We start from the raw sequence: 21,278 nt of genomic DNA, 5'->3' as shown, positions 1-21,278 counted from the left end.
TGCGAGGGGGTGGAAAGCACTTTTGGCGGTATCACATGTTGCTTCGCTGTAAACATGGACGATCTGGATTTGATTCAATTATCCAAAGCGAGAGAAACGGTGTTTGAGTGATGGCGCGAAAATTACCGATTTCGTTGCGCATATTGACAAAGTTATGGCGAGGGATCTGTATGGTATGTACTATATAACTTTTTTCGCGGGCTATGTTTCTTTATATTGTATATCGAAGTACGCACCTAACGTTTCAAGAGAAGCTTTACATGTCTTGTATAATTTGAACTGTAGTTTAGATTTACAACTTTACTTTAGTCTTTATGTTTTCTTACTTTTCAAGAGGTAATCTGCGATACTTGTAAATAGATACTACATATATATGTACGTTAACTTGTAATGTGTAATATTCCTGTTTGGGGTTAGGTCTATATTTTCTAATGTGACAAATATGTGTATGGTGGCCATCTCGTACAAGTAAACTGATATTATTAGCGTAATTTTACAAATTACAAGTCATAAATTATTCCTTTTTCCAAACAAGGAAATATACGAGGAAAAATAGAACAGATTCTTACGATTATTTTTGTGAAGTTTTGTAATATACGAATTAGCATTTTTTTTTTTTTTTTTTTTTATTACATTTGAAAAAATCATGTATTCAAGTATCCATGAGAAAGGGGAGACAGAAAAGAAATGCAAAGATGGAAAGTTTCGAATATGTAAAACGTAGTGAAATCCGTAAATGATTTCATAACTGCTCTTGAACATTTCTTACAAACAAACGAGTCATCTCATACTTTCCTACAGGAGAAGTACATATTCATCAGAAAAAATTCCATTGATGTTGTCTATGAATGCTTATGCATCCAGCGAAGTCTGTGATTATTTTCTTTATCTGGAAACATACGTTATAGTTTTGAAGGTTATTTGTACATTATTTGTTCACAATCGTTATAAAAAGACCGGAAATGTATTCAGGTCACGCACATGCTTTACTGCTTTATACGTACCATCGATGTTAAAAACAACTCGTATCGAAAGGATTAATATAATTTTTATTTAAATTTTTTATTTCGTATTCATAGACGAAAACTGTGTTGTTTGTCCGCATATTGGTAAAACGATTCCATTATATTATAAAGTTCTGAAAATCGATAATTTTCGTTATACATTTCGTTAGTTAAAATAGTTAAATGACTTTCCAGAAACAAGTCATGCTTCATGGACATTTTGAGCTTAGTTAACGTAAAAGTTAAACCTTGTTCTGTAATTAGTTAAGTTACATGAAATTAAATGGATTTCAAGTAGCTGGTATGTAAATGATACTTAAACTAACATGTAATGCTTAAATCGTAAAATAAATATACATATAAAATCAGTTAAATTTAGGGAATCAATATCGATAAACGCGAAACTATAAATAACATCTTTAAGTCAAAGATTATTTGAAAGAATTTCATTTTCACTTCAAACTTGAAAGGATATTTCAGATCAAGTAAATAACAAATTTATACCGGTATAGTGATCTCATGTTTCTTGAATTCAAACAATTTGTGTAATCGGTACGAGAATGTATGAAATATGGGATATTAAAGAGAATCGCATTAGGCATTATTGCACCATGTACGTCATAAATCTTCGATGAAAGCTCAGAAGTGGACAAAAAAGTTTATAGCTTCGATAAATAAACTGTTCTTTGTAAATGATAGGTTAAAAAGTAGGTAATCAGCATTAATATCAATAGGATATTCCATCGAATAATTTTAAGGATCTTTGTATTATAACATATCCTTTAGATAAAAGATAATTGTTAGTTTTATAACGAAGAATCCACAAGTGTTTCTACAGTAACAAAGTAATTAACGTTTCCTTAAGGGACTAATTCTTGTTACAGATTTCTTTCACCTTCATCTTTGAAACTATTCATAAATTATATTTATATCTTTCAAAAAATCACATCCTAATCCTTAATAATGCTCACAGTTTTGTAGTATTTAATATCTTTTGATTTATTCGAGATTTCTTCAAATCTAATACAGAATTCAAAATGTTTCACTTATTTATTATAGTCTATAGATTATGCTTACAGACTTGGTTCATGTATGTATTATACTTGGTTCATGTATGTGTATTATACATTATTGTATTTAAGAATTTATATGATCGTCCCATGAAATACCTCTAGTCTGTAGGAAACAGTCTGTTGCTACTATGGTTTAGATGAAAGAATATTATGACATGTCGTTTAACTGTATGATACCATCTATTAATGTACCAAGGATGACTTTAATGACAGTCTAATAGATATTGTGCTACAACTTTGATCGACGTGACTTATTTCTATGATGCACGTCGACAAGCTGATTTCAGCCAAATCAAGTCAAACCAAGTTTCTTATGTTTAATATTCATATAAACTTACTATGCATGTACGTAGTTTGTTTCAATAGCATCTACGTACTTTAAGAAACTAGTTGATGACGTTGTTTCAATAACACAATCATAGTGGTTTTTAGAATAATCATGATTCGAACGCAGACTATTAGGGGATGATATGTTTTAAGAACAAAAATTATAGTTTTCCCTTCTAAAACATGGGATTGAGATTGAAATAATTTTAATTCTTTAACCATTTAACTCTACCTTAATAACAAAATACAAGAACGTGTTAAGTATACATTATTACTAATTTAATTATTTATATCACTAATAAACAATATTCTTAATTCGCAATTCTTATATCATTGAACTATACTATTAATGAAATGATTTTATATAACTTGCAATTCAATGGAATAAAAACATGAATGAAATATTTAAACATACCTACATTTAAACATACCACATAGATTTCCAATAATTTTACGTAACTTTATGAATTAACACGTTACAATATATTTTGCATATATATGTCGGGTTGGCGTTACGATTAGAGTTAGGGTTAAGGGCGTAAACGAATTCCTATTGACACTAGACGTGATCACTATGCAATAGAGGAGATATTTACTAGTGCAAACATGACCATGTTGGAATTGGACAAGTAATCGCGATAAATTGATACTCGAGAAGCTAATGACAATGATCCTAGGCTCAATAACGAATCCACGGTCAACGGGATGACGAACTCTACGCTTCTTTAGCGTCTAAGTTGTACTCAATGTTAATGCGTGGGGCAATCACTACGTATCCGAGAGTTACTTGAATCGTCGTCGAGATCGTACCGGAGTGTGGTTCTCCATCACGGTAACGCTGTCGAGGAAAACTATGACGGGTGTGCCTAAGGGCACGAAATCATCGGATTCGTGGAGAAAAGCCTTCATTCGGAAAGTGAGGGAAATCGGCGTTACTGTTAATTGGTCAATTTCCATGTTGGTGGTTAGGGAAGGGTGCTAGGCGCCCTTAAGAGAAAGTTCGAGAAGAGGAAGCGTCGTTGGTGAGAAAAATAGATTTCTCCTATTTTCTCGTAGTTGGGACGAGGACTGTTTATCGGTTTGAAGGACTTTAGTTAAACAGATCTTAAGATTTATAGCGGGTCCTCGGGCTAGCTGAACATGTACTGTGGAGACGCGTCGACATCTGGTAATCATCTTACTCAAAGAATAGAGTCTGCGTGTGGCGAGCCACGGGACAGAAATCGTTGAAACGCTTACAGTCGTGCCCCGTCCTAAGTATTTCTTTTAAAGATAGCTATAGGGTTACTTCATGCCTTTGTTAGACAAAACGTTCATCCCTTGACCGCGGCTACGTTCGGCGACTGGTTGTCGCCTCGAGCCCAAGCTCACTATCATAAACCTCGAACAATCGGAGCGACATTTGTTTAATCTAAATTACGACATTACGGTATTCCCGAGAATCCAAGGAGAGGTTCCGGTGCTTTTCCATCTCCGACACGGCCATTCTGACTATCACACGTCCTCGGGTGCAACTATAAGATTGAGTCTTCCTAACATTAGGTTCGGTACAATTAGCATGTCTACAATTTAACTTAATGTCTAAATAAGCTGAGGGTCCAGTGTAACAACAAAATTTTGTTCGGAGGTTTGACAACAAAAGGAATAGAAGAGAACATGAATTAGTAACGTTGTAATTAGGAGTAATTGGAAGTGCTAGTTGCATCCTGTGGGTTATCAGTCGGGTCATAACGGCGAAATGGACCAGTCTCGATTTCGCACCCCAATGGATCTCGTTTTTCTAGATCGCACGACCGCACCAAACTTCGTAACACTATAGCTCATGGTGCGCGTGAACACATCACTTGCCCCTTAGTCGAGCTTCATAACACTATAGCTCATGGTGCGCGTGAACACATCACTTGCCCCTTTACCAAGCTTCATAACTCTATAGCTCATGGTGCGCGTGAACACATCACTTGCCCCTTTACCGAGCTTCATAACGTACTCCGTAAGGTGCTACGGTCTTTGTGCTAAGGATCTTCCGAGATCGAGGTGCTCATGTCGTCGTGGTCACTGTTATTGCCGTCACTATCGACGTCCAACTCAGCGGGAACGCGACTGTCCGGCATTTTCCTTAATCTGTCGTGACTGTCTTTATACGATCGTTTGCCGTCTAGCGTTTTTAAAATATACCTATCTCCTTCCAAAATCTCGGTTATTACGAATGGACCCTTGAATTTTGGCTCTAGCTTGGTTTGGTTTCTTTTCTCGTTTTTGCGTGGTACGAAATCGCCGAGGTTAAACCTAACCACTTTAGCTTTGTTTCTATCAAATCTTTTTTTGCTGTACTGGGCTTTACTCTCTATGTTCTACACAGCCTGCTGTCTTACATCAGGGATATCGACTTCCTTTTCTTTGATATTGTCGGGTAGCAATAGGTCGTACGGTCTCGCTGTTCTACCGATTAGTAGTTGTAAAGGGCTCGAATTAGTCACGCGGTTGGTGGTGCAGTTCAACGCTAGCTGTATTTCCCCAATCGCGTCTTGCCGCGGCCGCCCGGTCGTTTCTACTGTCGTGAACGTATTTTCAATGTACGCATAACACGCTCTACCTGTCTATTGACTCTATCATCGGTCGCTATCGAGTGAACTTTAATTCGTTTGCTTTCGCAGAATTCTCGAAATTTATTACCCTTAGGACATCTTTCCTGATCTGCTACTATCCGGCAGGGACTTCCGAATAAAATATAGCGGGTTTAAGCGCTTTAATGGTGTTACGGAAATCTATCTTACGAGTACGATGCAGGTATACGAATTTAGTGAACACATCGATCAAAACAATGACGTACTCCTTTGAATCGCTTTTACCACTCAACTTGCCTGTTATGTCCATGTGGACCGTATGCCAGGGTATGCTGGTCTTAGGTATAGGACGTAGTTCGGCTTGTATCTTACCTGAACTAGCTTTCGAGACTTGACAAGCATGACAGTTCTCAATGAATCGGCGAACGTACTTCGCCATCCCTTCGAACCAGTAATACTCGTACAGTCTCTCGAGCGTTTTCTCCCAACCTAAGTGCATAATTGACTGGTGCACATGGTTAATAACAGACTATCTAAAACCTCTTAGGACTATAGGTAAACAAAGAGTCCTGCCTTTTCTTTGTATCCTACGGTAAAGAGTACCGGACCGTAATTCGTATGTATTCGCGATGTCTTCCGCGAGCTCATCGTTTTGCAATTTCTTGACGATTCCCAAGGTTTGAGAATCACGACGTTGTTCGGCTAACAGCTAGTATTCCGATATTTCGGCCAGATTGATTTCTTTCTCCGCAATTTTATCAATTTTACGGTGGTCTAAATCTACGGGGTTTCGCGAGAAGAAATCTACGTGGGCTGTCCGTTTACTTTCCAGATACATAATGTCAAAAACAAAAGTCTGCAAGTAGGCCCATCACCGATGGTCCCTGTCATTTAAATGTACTTTATTACTCGACGCTTTCGACGAGTCGCAATCCGTGACAACAAGAAATTCCCATCCATGTAGATAGTGACGGAAACGCTCGACTGCGTTTACGACTGCTAACGTCTCTAGTTCGTAGGAATTATACCTAGATTCTGTGAGGGTAGTTCTTTTGCTGTAATACTCTATTGCTTTGCCTTTACCTTCGACTTGATGCGTCAAAATCGCCCCGTAACTCTCCGAGCTAGCGTCAGTATGTAGTTCTATCGGGTAATTGGGGTCGAATATCATTAACACCGGCGCGTCGGTCAGGGCGGAAACTGCCTGTTGTCTTATTTTCTCGTGCCTATCTGTCCAAGTTATATTTCTGTTATTTGAGATGAGCGCATACAGGGGTTTCATCACCTGTGAGAATTTAGGGATGAACTTTCGGAAGTACGAAGCTAACCCTATGAACTGCCTGGACTGTGTGACGGCTGTTGGCACAGGTAAAGAGCTTAAGGTGTGTATTTTACCCGGGTTCGGACGAACTTCTTCGTTATGAATTACATATCTCAAATAGAGCACCGATGTCTTTAGAAAAGGAACAGTTCGCAATGTTAACAGAGAATCCTGCTTTTACGAGGGTATCTAATACGGTGTTCAATCTTCCTAAAGCTTGATCTATCGAGTCGGCAATAATTAGAACGTTATCGAAATAAATAACAACGTACGAATGAGCGAGGTTGCCTAGGGCCTTGCGAATGGCCCTCCGAAAGACGGACGGCGCAATTTTTTCAGTTCAACGGCATCGTTATCTACTCATATTGTCTGTCGGGAGTAACGAACGCTGTATACTCCGCTGAATTAGGATAAGTAGGAATTTGGTGAAACCCGCTGGCCATATCCAGGCTAATAAAATATCTCGCCTCTTGCAATCTCGCGACTTGATCCGCAATAAGGAGTAAAGGGTACCGATCCGCGACGGTACTTTGATTTAGTTCTCGGGGATCCACTCGTAATATATCTGAGCCGCTTTTCTCTTCACGAGTTACGTAGGGCTCGCGAATGGCGAATTACTAGGCCTTATGTTCTTTGCTTTAATTAAAACGCTTATTTTCTCACGTACCGCTCTTCGGTCCTCCTCACTAAATCTATAAGGACTTCCTCATACGGTGATGTTAGGATCAATTAATCGTATTTCTAACCAGCCTGTATTTACGCGAATACGTAGGGAATCCGTAACGAATGAATCTTTGAATTTGTCGAGAAGAGAAATTGATCGACTTTTATTATTACCATGTACATCAGTTTCAGCTTCATTAACGACAATCTCGTTTGCAGTGGTTTCATTACAGACATTAATTATTTTTGTTTTACACATAGCGAGGCTATTTTGTGTAATGTTACGTCAAAACCCAGACTTAGAGTTCCGCAACTAATCGCGATATCATATTTTAGATAACTATCAGCAAGGACATGAGAAATTATCTTCGATGCAAAAATCATTAATACACACGATGAACAAATGGGAGGCGTATGTTTAATACAAGTATTTCCTGCCCCTCGCATTACTAATATGTCAGTCATTCTTTTGCCAGAAATCTCGAGGCCACGGACTCTTTAATTAGTGAACGCTCGGCTCCCGAATCGGAGTAAAATGGAAACGACTCACCCAGATGACTTGATCTACCCGATGATGCTTCCAGTACGTAGAAGTCGACTCGCCACTCGTTATTGAAATTATGGTTTTCTTTCATAATCAGGTTGACAGTTGCGCCCCGTGCAGCGGGGTCGGAACGTGCGATTTTAAGGGTTAAAACGTGGTAGCGAAAACTTGTTAGGTTTCACACTCGATTTTGCACTAGCGACTGGGTTACTCGCGCACGATGGTCGTAAGTTCTAACACTGTTATAATCGGCACTGATCCCACTTCTGATGTCGGGTTGGCGTTACGATTAGAGTTAGGGTTAAGGGCGTAAACGAATTCCTATTGACACTAGACGTGATCACTATGTAATAGAGGAGATATTTACTAGTGCAAACATGACCATGTTGGAATTGGACAAGTAATCGCGATAAATTGATACTCGAGAAGCTAATGACAATGATCCTAGGCTCAATAACGAATCCACGGTCAACGGGATGACGAACTCTACGCTTCTTTAGCGTCTAAGTTGTACTCAATGTTAATGCGTGGGGCAATCACTACGTATCCGAGAGTTACTTGAATCGTCGTCGAGATCGTACCGGAGTGTGGTTCTCCATCACGGTAACGCTGTCGAGGAAAACTATGACGGGTGTGCCTAAGGGCACGAAATCATCGGATTCGTGGAGAAAAGCCTTCATTCGGAAAGTGAGGGAAATCGGCGTTACTGTTAATTGGTCAATTTCCATGTTGGTGGTTAGGGAAGGGTGCTAGGCGCCCTTAAGAGAAAGTTCGAGAAGAGGAAGCGTCGTTGGTGAGAAAAATAGATTTCTCCTATTTTCTCGTAGTTGGGACGAGGACTGTTTATCGGTTTGAAGGACTTTAGTTAAACAGATCTTAAGATTTATAGCGGGTCCTCGGGCTAGCTGAACATGTACTGTGGAGACGCGTCGACATCTGGTAATCATCTTACTCAAAGAATAGAGTCTGCGTGTGGCGAGCCACGGGACAGAAATCGTTGAAACGCTTACAGTCGTGCCCCGTCCTAAGTATTTCTTTTAAAGATAGCTATAGGGTTACTTCATGCCTTTGTTAGACAAAACGTTCATCCCTTGACCGCGGCTACGTTCGGCGACTGGTTGTCGCCTCGAGCCCAAGCTCACTATCATAAACCTCGAACAATCGGAGCGACATTTGTTTAATCTAAATTACGACATTACGGTATTCCCGAGAATCCAAGGAGAGGTTCCGGTGCTTTTCCATCTCCGACATATATATACGGTATATATCTGTTACATTTATCAAAAATGATTCTTGTTCAATTACATTCGCCACTTATATCGCGGAAGCGTAAAATTATTTCAAACAATATGAAAATAATTTATCGTGAAAAATATTTTACGTATTGTTTCTCGTTTTTATCGTAAATTAAGCACGTTCCCATTTCTTGCCATAAGAAATAATGGATAATCGATAACAACAGCGTAACGAAAGTAAAAATTATTGTTCATTCACGTTTTGAACGTAATTTTATCAGCTGTACTTTTTCAGCTACTTTGATTTTACTTAATTTCAAAGAACATATTTAAATAATAGCTGGCTTAACGAATGACATATAACGTCGAAACATTACCGCGACTGTCTTGAACAGATTTCCGCCTGTAGATGACTTTAAACGTTTCCGTATCTCGTAATTTGCGAGAAACGAATCTCATACATTTCTACGAGACCTTGCTCTGTCCATCTTGCAGTTCCTTCCTTGATTGACTTTCAAATTTCCCCCTGGATTCTAGGCTGTTTCTGTCATATAGAGTGAAGAGTTCGCTGGCCCTCGAAGCAAAGAGACAAGCACATAGAAAGTCTGCCTTTGGGGTTGGAAGTAAGCATAATTTACGATACGATGATCTAATCCCTTCATCACGCTTGGAATATACATGGTTGCCTGTAAAAGGACGCAGTTTTATATTCAGCAAGTTGCAAAGAAAAGATCTATGTCATTTTGTGATCTTATAGTACTCACTCGAGAGAAAAGGAAATTTTAATCAACGTTATATAATATTGATGAAATCCAATTGCTGGGTCAAGAAGAAGAGAAAAATATCCTTCGCCATTGATAAGAAATATTTCATTTGACTTTCTGTTTTAATATACTGCGGGCACGAGAAAATATTTGCGCGTGTCCATATTTTCCAATGAACCGTTTTCCTATCAGCTTTTATATTTCAAATCAAATCCTTATAATCGTATGAAAGTACCATTAAATAATACCAAGTTTAATACATGTATCATGTATTTATATTCATATTATTTAAATACCTTTCGTAGTCACTGTATAACTGCCATCTGTGGATAATACATAATTCTCTATTTATTCCTTCTGTAGCCGATATTCCACGACATGCATTATTTATTGATTTGTACGTGTGTCCACAATAGGTAGATTTCTCTCTATGTGTATTCATAAAAAAAAATTCGTTGAATTCAAATCAGATAATGGAGGAGATTATTTTATTGGACACGTTTATTCTATCTATTCTATCGAGGGTTCGATTTAAACGTTCGATTTAAATGTTAAATAAAAAGTACGGTAAATCAAATAAATAGGATTAATTTTTGGATCTACGCTTATCAGATATTTTATACTTCTCTCATTAAACATGTACTACAAATTTACAAAGTTTTAGATTACTTCCTTGTAACATTCTCTCTCTCTCTATATATATATATGTCGGAGATGAAAGAACACCGGAGCCTCCCCTTTGGAGCGGTGGGAGGACCCCTTTAGCGCTGTAACCCAGATTTCATCATAGCCGCACTAAGAAACTGTTGTAATTCGATCCGACTGTACTTATTCGAAATTTATGATAGTGAGCTCGGGCTCGAGGTGACAACCGGTCGCCGAACGTAGCCGCGGTCAAGGGATGAACGTTTTGTCTAACAAAGGCATGAAGTAACTCTATACCTCTCCTTAAAAGAAATAGTCGCAGCGACACGCAGCAGTAAATATTTCAATGGTTTCTGTCCCGTGGCTCGCCACATGCACATTCTATCCTCCGGGTAAGATGATCTCCAGATGTCAACATACCTCCGCAGTATATGTTTAGCTAACGCGAGGACCCGCAATAAATCTTAAGATTTAGTCAAGCAAAGTCCTTCATATAGACAAGCAGTCTTTGTTGCAACTACGGGAAGATAGGAGAAACCTATCTTCCACGAACGATGCCCCCCGTCAACAACCTCCTCTCAAGGAGGATATGGAGATTGACCAATTAGCAACAGCGCTAATTTCCCTCACCTTTGGAGCGAAAGCTTTCTTTGACGAATCCGAGGATCTCATATCCTTAGACCCACCCAATATAGTTTTCCTCGACGACATCGTCGAGACGGAGAGTCATTCTTTCGTGTGATCTCATTGACGAGTGACAGTACTATCTTATAACCAGTGAATACCTCACGTCTAGTTAACAAAGAGTTAGACTTGAACTGTGCGATAACATACGTTTATCATCCCGTGACCGCGGATTCGTTTGAACCTAAGGTCATTATCACTAGTGCTACGAGTGCTTAATCTTGTTAATAAGCCTGTGCTAATAAACTCTTCGTTGTATCACGACAATGGCTAATTCTAATGAAAATTCATTAAACGCCCATCTCCTTAATCCTGACTTCAATCCGACATCAGAAGTGGGATTCGGAACGGTTATGACGGTGAACGGAATGAGGGCCATTTTGCGTGGCCTAGTGGAGGAGCTGAATTTGAAGCCGAGTGCGGAACCTACCAAAACTGTGCTACCGGACTTTAACCCCGACATCCCGGGCGCCGATCCAGTCGCATGGTGTACCACTGCTGGTCTGATTATGAAGGACCACCCCCTACAAGACCGTTCGCTAGCCACCGCTTTGAGCAGTGCTCTGAAGGGTTCCGCAGCAAATTGGTTTTCGCAGGGAGTGTTCGACGAAGGCCTCACTTGGCCAGCGTTTACGGAACTTTTTACGACGCGTTTTGGTGGTAAGGATACAGCAACCTCGACACTAATGAAGATACTTAACGAACAACCACAGAAGGGCGAAAACACGGCGGCTTTCGCCGCTCGCGTCCGTTCCCTCATAGAGATGAAGTGGCAACATATAACCTTGCCGGAATTATTCAATGCTATCGCCTTTTATCGAGTGAAGTCAGTCGACCGGCGTATCGAACGAGTGGCACTCGAGAAGGATATCAAGACCAAGGACCAATTTTTAAACGAAATAAGAGTCTTCGCTCACGAGAAGAGGCCGGCGACAAGCAATACACCATCTAGCCCCGAAACCAAACGACACAAGCTGTCCGACCCCCGGAACAAGTGCCTCTACTGCGGTGCCTTTGGGCATGAAGTGGCGGAGTGCCGCAAGAAGGTGCGGACCGAGAAACGGAAGATACGACGTCCAGAAGGAGGCCGACAAGCTACATCGTCCAAGCCGGTTTGCTTCAAGTGTCAAGCGGAAGGACACATCGCCTCTGGTTGCCCGCTGCGGAAAGAGAGAGGAGACAGCAACGGCCAGGAACGTCGAGTCGAATTCTGCGTGGTGGAGGCCCCAACCGGTAAATTAAGCCTCCAGGGTGAGTCGTTCCCATTTTGTTTCGATTCTGGGGCCGAATGCTCGTTGATTAAGGAGTCCGTTGCCCCGAAATTTCCCGGCATACGAACGGCCGACGTAGTAGTAATGCGAGGGATAGGGAATACATGCGTTAAGAGTACGTCGCAGATTTTGTCCACCGTATGCATCAACGGTTTTGCGCTCGAGATAACTTTTCACGTCCTCCCCGATAGCCACTTAAAATACGATATCATGATTGGTCGCGAAATTTTGAGCCAAGGCTTCGATGTACATATTACGCGCGACAGTCTCAACATTTGCAAAACGAAAATAGTTAACGCCTGTAATAGGACCGTCGAAAACGAGATCGATCTCGGTGAAGTAGACACCGAGGTACTTGGTAACGATAAGGGCCGGTTAATTTCCATTCTCGAAAGGTTTAAAAACTCATTCATCACGGGTTTCCCACGTACTCGTGTAACTACGGGCCAGCTAGAGATACGACTAATCGACCCTAACGTCACCGTCCAAAGAAGTCCTTACAGACTTAGCGAGGAAGAGCGGAAAACCGTGCGGGAGAGAATTAGCGAACTAATTAAAGCAAACATTATAAGACCTAGTAAGTCACCGTTCGCAAGTCCTATGTTGCTCGTGAAGAAGAAGGACGGCTCGGATAGACTGTGCGTAGACTTCCGAGCGCTAAATAAAAATACGGTTGCGGATCGGTATCCCCTACCCCTTATCGCTGACCAAATTGCGAGATTGCAGAACGCGAAATACTTCATTAGCCTGGATATGGCCAGCGGGTTCCACCAAATCCCCATACATCCCAATTCAACGGAGTATACCGCGTTCGTTACACCCGACGGACAATATGAGTATGTAACGATGCCGTTCGGATTGAAAAATGCACCGTCCGTTTTTCAGAGGGCCATCTTTAACGCCTTAGGCGACCTTGCGTATTCTTACGTCGTCGTTTATTTAGATGACGTCTTAGTTATTGCCGACTCGATAGATCAAGCTCTAGAAAGGTTGAACACCGTACTAGATACTCTTGTGAAAGCCGGATTTTCGTTCAACTTCGCGAAATGCTCTTTTCTGAAAACAACGGTACTTTACTTGGGATATATAATCCATAACGGAGAAGTTCGCCCCAACCCGGGTAAAATACACGCCTTAAGTTCCTTACCCGCGCCAACGACCGTCACTCAGCTCAGACAATTCATTGGGTTAGCTTCGTATTTCCGTAGGTTCGTCCCTAAATTCTCGCAGATGATGAAACCCCTGTATGCGCTCACCTCAGGTAGCAAAAACATAACATGGTCAGATAGGCACGAGAAAATCAGACAACAGGTAGTTTCCGTCCTGACCGACGCGCCGGTACTAATGATATTCGACCCTAATTACCCAATTGAGCTACATACCGACGCCAGCTCGGAGGGCTACGGAGCGATCTTGATGCATAAAGTCGAAGGTAAAAATAGAGTAATCGAGTACTACAGCAAAAGAACTACCCCCGCGGAATCTAGATATCATTCCTACGAACTAGAAACGTTAGCAGTCGTAAACGCCATCAAGCATTTCCGTCACTACCTACATGGACGAGAATTTCTTGTTGTTACGGATTGCAATTCGCTGAAAGCGTCAAGTAACAAAGCGCATTTGAACGACAGAGTCCACAGGTGGTGGGCTTACTTGCAGACTTTCACCTTCGACATTATGTACCGAGAAGGGAAGAGGATGTCCCACGTAGATTTCTTCTCGCGAAATCCCGTAGACTTAGGCCACCGTAAAATTGACAAAATTGTGGAGAAAGAAATTAACTTGGCCGAAATATCGGAAGACTGGCTACTGGCCGAACAGCGTCGCGACCCGCAAATTATAGAAACTACCCGCAAACTACGAAACGACGAGCTCGCGGAAGATATCGCGAATACCTATGAGTTGCGCTCAGGTATCCTCTATCGCAAAGTGCAGCGGAGGGGTAGAACCCTCTGCTTGCCCATTGTCCCGAGAGGCTTTAGATGGTCCGTTATCAACCATGTGCATCAGTCGATTATGCACTTGGGTTGGGATAAGACGCTCGAGAAGCTGTACGAGTATTACTGGTTCGAAGGAATGGCGAAGTACGTTCGCAAATTCGTAGAGAACTGTCATGCCTGTAGAGTTTCGAAGGCAAGCTCGGGTAAGATCCAGGCCGAGCTACATCCTATACCTAAGACCAGCATACCTTGGCATACGGTCCACATGGACATAACGGGCAAGCTAAGCGGTAAAAAGGATTCCAAGGAGTATGTCATTGTTTTGGTCGATGCTTTCACGAAGTTTGTACACTTACATCATACCCGTAAGATAGACTCCTTTAACACCATCGAAGCTCTCAAGTCCGCTATATTTTTATTCGGCAGTCCCTGCCGGATAATAGCAGATCAGGGTAGATGTTTTACGGGCAAGGAATTTCAGGAGTTCTGTGAAAACAAACAAATTAAAGTCCACTTGATAGCGACCGGTGCTAGTAGAGCCAACGGGCAGGTAGAGCGTGTTATGAGTACGTTGAAAAATATGTTCACGGTAGTAGAGACGACCGGTCGATCATGGCAAGACGCGATTGGGGAGATACAATTGGCCCTGAATTGCACCACCAACCGCGTGACTAAAGCGAGCCCACTGGAACTACTAATCGGTAGGACAGCAAGACCGTACGACTTGTTACTACCTGATAGCGTTGAAGAAAGAGAAATAGATATCTCCGATGTAAGACAACAGGCGACAAAAAATATAGCAAGTAGCGCCAAACACGACAAAGAAAGATTCGATAACACCAAAGCTAAAATGGTTAGGTTTAATGTCGGTGATTTCGTATTGCGCAAAATCGAGGAAAGAAACCAAACCAAGCTAGAGCCAAAATTCAAGGGTCCATTCGTAATAGCAGAGATTTTGGAAGGGGATAGATATACTTTAAAGACATTAGATGGCAAACGATCGTATAAATACAGTCATGACAGATTAAGAAAAATGCCGAATAGTTGCGTTCCTGCTGAGTTGGACGTCTGTAGTGATGACAATGGCAGTGACAATGACGATATGACTACACCGATCTCAGAGGATCATTAACACTATGACTATGACATGTAACATAGTGTTTCCACACACAAGCCTAGTGTTACCATACACTAGCACACAAGCCTAGTGTTACCATACACTAGCACACAAGCCTAGTGTTACCATACACTAGCACACCAGCCTAGTGCGACCACACACTAGCATTCGATATTTCCACACAAGCCTAGTGCGACCACACACTAGCATTCGATATTTCCACATAAGCCTAGTGTGACCACACACTAGCATTCAGTGTCTCCATACACGCCTATTACATCAATGCACTCGTGTTCAGTGTCTCCATACACTGCACTCGCATTCAGTGTCTTCATACACACCTATTACGTCAATGCACCCGCACTCAGTGTCTCCACACACGCCCAGTGCGGTAATATGATCCAACAAACTGAGACTCGTCCGTGTACGAAATCGAAAATGATCTGTCATGTCATTACGGTCTGACTGGTAACTCACAAAATGCAACTGGCGCTTTGAATACCAATCATAATGCTACTGACTTTTGTGTTTTTTTTCTTCCCTACTTTATCATTGAACGTCCGATCGAAATTTCTGTTGTTAACCTGGGCCCTTGACCTATTTGGACAGTTAGTTAAGCCATAAAGAAACTAGTACAATATAATTTAGCTAAACTATAAAGGAACAAAATACTAGTTATATCAAGTTTAACATTAGGAAAACTCAATATTTTAGATCCACCCGAGGACGTGTGATAGTCAGAATGGCCGTGTCGGAGATGAAAGAACACCGGAGCCTCCCCTTTGGAGCGGTGGGAGGACCCCTTTAGCGCTGTAACCCAGATTTCATCATAGCCGCACTAAGAAACTGTTGTAATTCGATCCGACTGTACTTATTCGAAATTTATGATAGTGAGCTCGGGCTCGAGGTGACAACCGGTCGCCGAACGTAGCCGCGGTCAAGGGATGAACGTTTTGTCTAACAAAGGCATGAAGTAACTCTATACCTCTCCTTAAAAGAAATAGTCGCAGCGACACGCAGCAGTAAATATTTCAATGGTTTCTGTCCCGTGGCTCGCCACATGCACATTCTATCCTCCGGGTAAGATGATCTCCAGATGTCAACATACCTCCGCAGTATATGTTTAGCTAACGCGAGGACCCGCAATAAATCTTAAGATTTAGTCAAGCAAAGTCCTTCATATAGACAAGCAGTCTTTGTTGCAACTACGGGAAGATAGGAGAAACCTATCTTCCACGAACGATGCCCCCCGTCAACAACCTCCTCTCAAGGAGGATATGGAGATTGACCAATTAGCAACAGCGCTAATTTCCCTCACCTTTGGAACGAAAGCTTTCTTTGACGAATCCGAGGATCTCATATCCTTAGACCCACCCAATATAGTTTTCCTCGACGACATCGTCGAGACGGAGAGTCATTCTTTCGTGTGATCTCATTGACGAGTGACAGTACTATCTTATAACCAGTGAATACCTCACGTCTAGTTAACAAAGAGTTAGACTTGAACTGTGCGATAACATACGTTTATCATCCCGTGACCGCGGATTCGTTTGAACCTAAGGTCATTATCACTAGTGCTACGAGTGCTTAATCTTGTTAATAAGCCTGTGCTAATAAACTCTTCGTTGTATCACGACAATGGCTAATTCTAATGAAAATTCATTAAACGCCCATCTCCTTAATCCTGACTTCAATCCGACATATATATATATTAATATACAAATATGTACATATATGTGAGATAGTAATCCGGGGATAATTCAGGGATCTATTCTGTAGTCTGAAAATCGAGTTTTTATTATGGAGTAAATAATAAAATACAAAAATAAACAATTAATATGCGTCTATAACAATAAATAACAATAATTATATAAACGGGAAATAACAAGTCTTTAGTACAATGTTTACCTGAAAATCGAGAATCGCTTTTCAACGTCCTGAGCTAGCGATCTTTCTTCTTCAGTCTTTAAAGTTTTAAATAACTATTCTGTAACCTTGTCTGTCTCTAATGTAACTCTCTGTCCGTCCGTTCGCGAAAAATTTGCTTCTTAAAATGATCGTCCATAAAACAAAAGAAGGTCTGTCCGTGAAACACAGCCTGTCGTGCTACCCGTAAAACAAAAAGAATCCCTATCCTACATGAACTCTAGGGAGTTTACACCGCCCCTCGAATGGGGAGTGGAACAGATTCCCTTCAGATCCCCGATTACCGTTATCCACTTCATATATGGAGTTTGAAATCCTTCTTAGAATTATGAAAGGTCCTTTCCTAATTTCTTCCAACTTATTTCTATTCATTTTTTTTCCGTTATGGGTGAAGACCATATCACCGATTTTAAATTCATGTTCTCTTCTTTTTTTATCTTATTTTTGTTTGTTGATTTCGAAATTTCTTGTTGAATTTTTGAATGCTTCTTCTCTGTCTCTTTTTAGGTTTATCTTATTCTCCATTATTTCCTTAGGGACGATTTCAATCATTTTTCCATTCAGTAAATGATTTGGGGCAAACCCCGTTACACTGTGTCTGGTGTTATTGTTTTCTTCTATGCTTTCTTCTGTGATTTTTGTCCAGTTTCTCTTATTTTTGTCTGAATTACATCTGATCCTGTTTACTAATGTTTGATTTACCCTTTTGTTCAGTCCATTGGAGGATGGGCAGTCTGTCGAGGTGAAAATTAATTTAATGTTCCTTTTCCTCGTATACTCTTCAATTTCTTTGGATGTCATTACTGGGTATCGGTCTGCAAGGATAATTTTTATGGAATCAGTTTCTCCTGTTGAGTCTATAAGTTTTATGATATCTTCTGTGTGTTGTGTTTTCAATGTGGACATAAAAACAGCCCTTGAAAAATGATCGATGAGTATGTGCATGTATTTCTTTGGTGAGTTGTTATTGGGTGAAATAGACCTGGGAAATTCAGTGCTTCATAAATCACACAAGGTTGTTTCTTGGGCAGTGGCTCTGGCTTTCTGTCCAATCTTGTGTTACTCCCTTGTGTTTTTCTTCCCTTTGTCTGATATTGCCCCAAGAATCTGATTAAGCCATTTGTTGATTGTACTGTTTCTTTATCGATTTTATCTTGAATGTGTATGGGTAATCCAATAACAATTAGATTTATCCATGTCTCTTCAGAAGTCTTCCTCCTTACTTCCAATATTAATCATTCCTTTTTTATGACATATTCAGTGAATGAACCTGAAATGTATTTAAAGTTATAAGTGTATCGTACTGCAGACCAACCTTTATTGCCACAAGCTTTTTGAACTGCCACCTTCCAATTTTCCCAGTTGCATTCTTCATCCTTCAGCAGATTTGCTTGGTACCATTCTGATGCTATTTTTCCCAAATATTTCTTCAAATTCTTGATCCTTTTTTCATCAGTTTGGATTTTGTATTTTTCGTATTCGGTTTCATACTTATATTAGAGTATGGAAGGGATGCTTATGTGAAATATGAATATTTCATACTCCAATCTGTGGCTTTTTGCGTTCCATCAAATTGTTTTATGACAAAGTCTGTGCCTTCTCTCTCATGCGTGTTTTGTTTCTGGAAGATCTCTAATAATGTTTCTATTTGAAGATTGGGCTTTTCGATTTCGGTCTTTATTTTCCTTGTGGGGGGGGGATGATCTCCGATTCTTTTAAGTAAATATCTCGAAACACGAAGTTTAAACTTGTACCGATGTATGACGCTGCCGTTGCGTCATCCATCGTGAGTGCAATGTTTCTGTAATGGCTTACCTTGGTTAAGTTGTTTGCGGCTTTCTTCACTATCGATAAACTGAATAACCGCGGATGATGATCTCTTGCTTGATATTCTGGAGGAAAGACATCACATACTTCATCTTTTGGTTTTCTTATGGATTCTTATGCATTCTATTCCCCCCCCCCCCTTGCGTTCTCGTTCATGGCGATACGTAGCTTCACTTCTAACGGCATGGCGTAGTGAAAATCGATTTGTAAGATCGTAATTTGGTGATAATTCAGGGATCGATTCTGTAGTCTGAAAATCGAGTTTTTATTATGAAGTAAATAATAAAATACAAAAATAAACGACAATTAATATGCGTTTATAACAATAAATAACAATAATTATATAAACGGGAAATAACAAGTCTTTAGTACAATGTTTACCTGAAAATTGAGAATCGATTTTCAACGTCCTCAGCTACCGATCTTTCTTCTTCAGTCTTTAAAATCTTAAATAACTATTCCGTAACCTTGTTTGTCTCTAATGTAACTCTCTGTCCGTCCGTGCGGGAAAAACGTGCTTCTTAAAATGGTCGTCCGTAAAACAAGGGAAGATCGGTCTGTCCGTGAAACACAGCCTGTCGTGCTACCCGCGAAACAAAAAGAATCCCTATCCTACATGAAATCTAGGGAGCTTGCATATATATATGTATCCTTTTAAAATTCTAAAAAATTATACAGATTCATAAAAATATAGATAAAGACTTTGTAATATAGCGGTTTTTAAATACATATATATAGTTTTTAAATAAATGTTAAATTTCTTCCGACTATTCGTATCACATTACGATTATGCTCTTTTAGTTCTATAGCTTACGAAGTTAGTTTAGAAGTCGAAGCTTACCTCACAGGCTTACACAACAGTATTGGTTGAAGTTTTCCTATCAAAAAAAAAAAAAGTAAAAAAAAGGAAAAAGTTTTAATCGCTTTAATCCGCAGGTTGTAGTTAACACGTTTGTGTTTCGATTTAAAAGTTAATTCAATTAATCCATAATATCGAAATGTTGCTAACTGTTATTTTATATTTATTTTATATTATTTGATATTCAATCGTTTGATGAATACCATAGATATCTGATATTTAATCATTTAGATGAATTTCATAGATATGTAATATTTCATCGTTAGATGCGTTCCATCAAAGTTTAATATTCATCTGCCTACGTTCTCTAATGGAAGATTATATATAAACTAATATTCATAACGTTTGAAGACATTTATAAAATAATTACGTAACACTTTATGTTAATTTGTAAGTTATAATCGCTTTAATCCGCAGGTTGTAGTTAACACGTTTGTGTTTCGATTTAAAAGTTAATTCAATTAATCCATAATATCGAAATGTTGCTAACTGTTATTTTATATTTACTTTATATTATTTGATATTCAATCGTTTGATGAATACCATAGATATCTGATATTTAATCATTTAGATGAATTTCATAGATATGTAATATTTCATCGTTAGATGCGTTCCATCAAAGTTTAATATTCATCTGCCCACGTTCTCTAATGGAAGATTATATGTAAACTAATATTCATAACGTTTGAAGACATTTATAAAATAATTACGTAACACTTTATGTTAATTTGGAAATTTAAATAAATTAGAGAATTATCAACACCATTCGTTGTTATAACGATGCTTAATAACTCGGAATACAAACAGCTTTCAAGTAATCGGATAAAATTTATTATGCTGCCAAAATAAAAGTATGATTTATACAAGGTAAAATCTCCTTTGTAAGTAGTGTGATGCTCGCAATGTCAGGCACACAAAGTATACGCGCATATTATATCACGTAATTTCAGCTTTATTCCATCTCTTAATCGCTTGGTTTGAAGAAGCCGTAAGTAACAAGCGAAGCCATAGCGTAAAATAGTTTTATTAAACTTGTAAATAGATATAAGAAATATAGTCGTAGTATCCAACTGCAAGTTCAAATGCGAAAAATAACGTTCGGGAAAATTTGTGACATGGTGAGAAATTTTATACTCATATCCTAAATTGATAACATATATATTATTTGTTATATTATATATTTATTTGTATATATGGAAACATAATATCTATTAATGAAAAAGTTAATTAAGAAATATTCCATTATTATTACTATTCGTATCTATTATTTTTCATTTAATAAAAAACTAGTGTACACCAACTCATGTTCATTCTACTGATCTTATTTTTACGGTTCGAAATATATATATCGAATTTCGATTTTCCATCGTGTTTCGCTAATGTTTCATAAATATTAATTAGCATGCGATTAATTGGTGTTATAATTCAGAATGTTCGATATTCATTTACATTTATATTACTTTCACGTTATAGTTAAATATTTAACGTTGGTTAAATATTTTATTATTTGAAAG

At 39.4% G+C, this 21,278-nt stretch overlaps 1 protein-coding gene and 3 long non-coding RNA genes across 6 annotated transcripts in view; 1 reads left to right on the top strand and 3 right to left on the bottom strand.

Moving 5' to 3' along the window:
- Nucleotides 1-2: 2 nt before the first annotated feature.
- LOC125384871 overlaps nt 3-21,278 on the top strand; it is a 33,575-nt gene continuing 12,299 nt past the window's right edge. The window contains exon 1 of one of the 3 annotated variants that reach the window (XM_048404959.1): nt 3-173. In XM_048404959.1, the coding sequence (XP_048260916.1) occupies nt 155-173 (19 nt within the window). In that variant the 5' untranslated portion in view covers nt 3-154. The remainder of the gene's footprint in view (nt 174-21,278) is intronic. The other 2 variants (XR_007223706.1, XM_048404957.1) reach the window with 2 other exon arrangements.
- On the bottom strand, nt 725-9,555 carry LOC125384875. The gene is made up of 4 exons (XR_007223712.1): nt 9,496-9,555; nt 9,109-9,417; nt 1,005-1,138; nt 725-889 (listed from the first exon to the last, which is right to left on the bottom strand). It is a non-coding gene; the product is annotated as an uncharacterized LOC125384875 (long non-coding RNA).
- LOC125384900 lies at nt 17,835-18,578 on the bottom strand. The gene is made up of 3 exons (XR_007223750.1): nt 18,425-18,578; nt 18,061-18,348; nt 17,835-17,893 (listed from the first exon to the last, which is right to left on the bottom strand). It is a non-coding gene; the product is annotated as an uncharacterized LOC125384900 (long non-coding RNA).
- LOC125384901 lies at nt 18,649-19,110 on the bottom strand. The gene is made up of 2 exons (XR_007223751.1): nt 18,894-19,110; nt 18,649-18,699 (listed from the first exon to the last, which is right to left on the bottom strand). It is a non-coding gene; the product is annotated as an uncharacterized LOC125384901 (long non-coding RNA).

The sequence above is a fragment of the Bombus terrestris genome, chromosome 4, assembly GCF_910591885.1.
Source record: "Bombus terrestris chromosome 4, iyBomTerr1.2, whole genome shotgun sequence".
In the NCBI taxonomy this organism is placed as follows: domain Eukaryota; kingdom Metazoa; phylum Arthropoda; class Insecta; order Hymenoptera; family Apidae; genus Bombus; species Bombus terrestris.
This window is presented reverse-complemented; position numbering and strand designations above follow the sequence as displayed.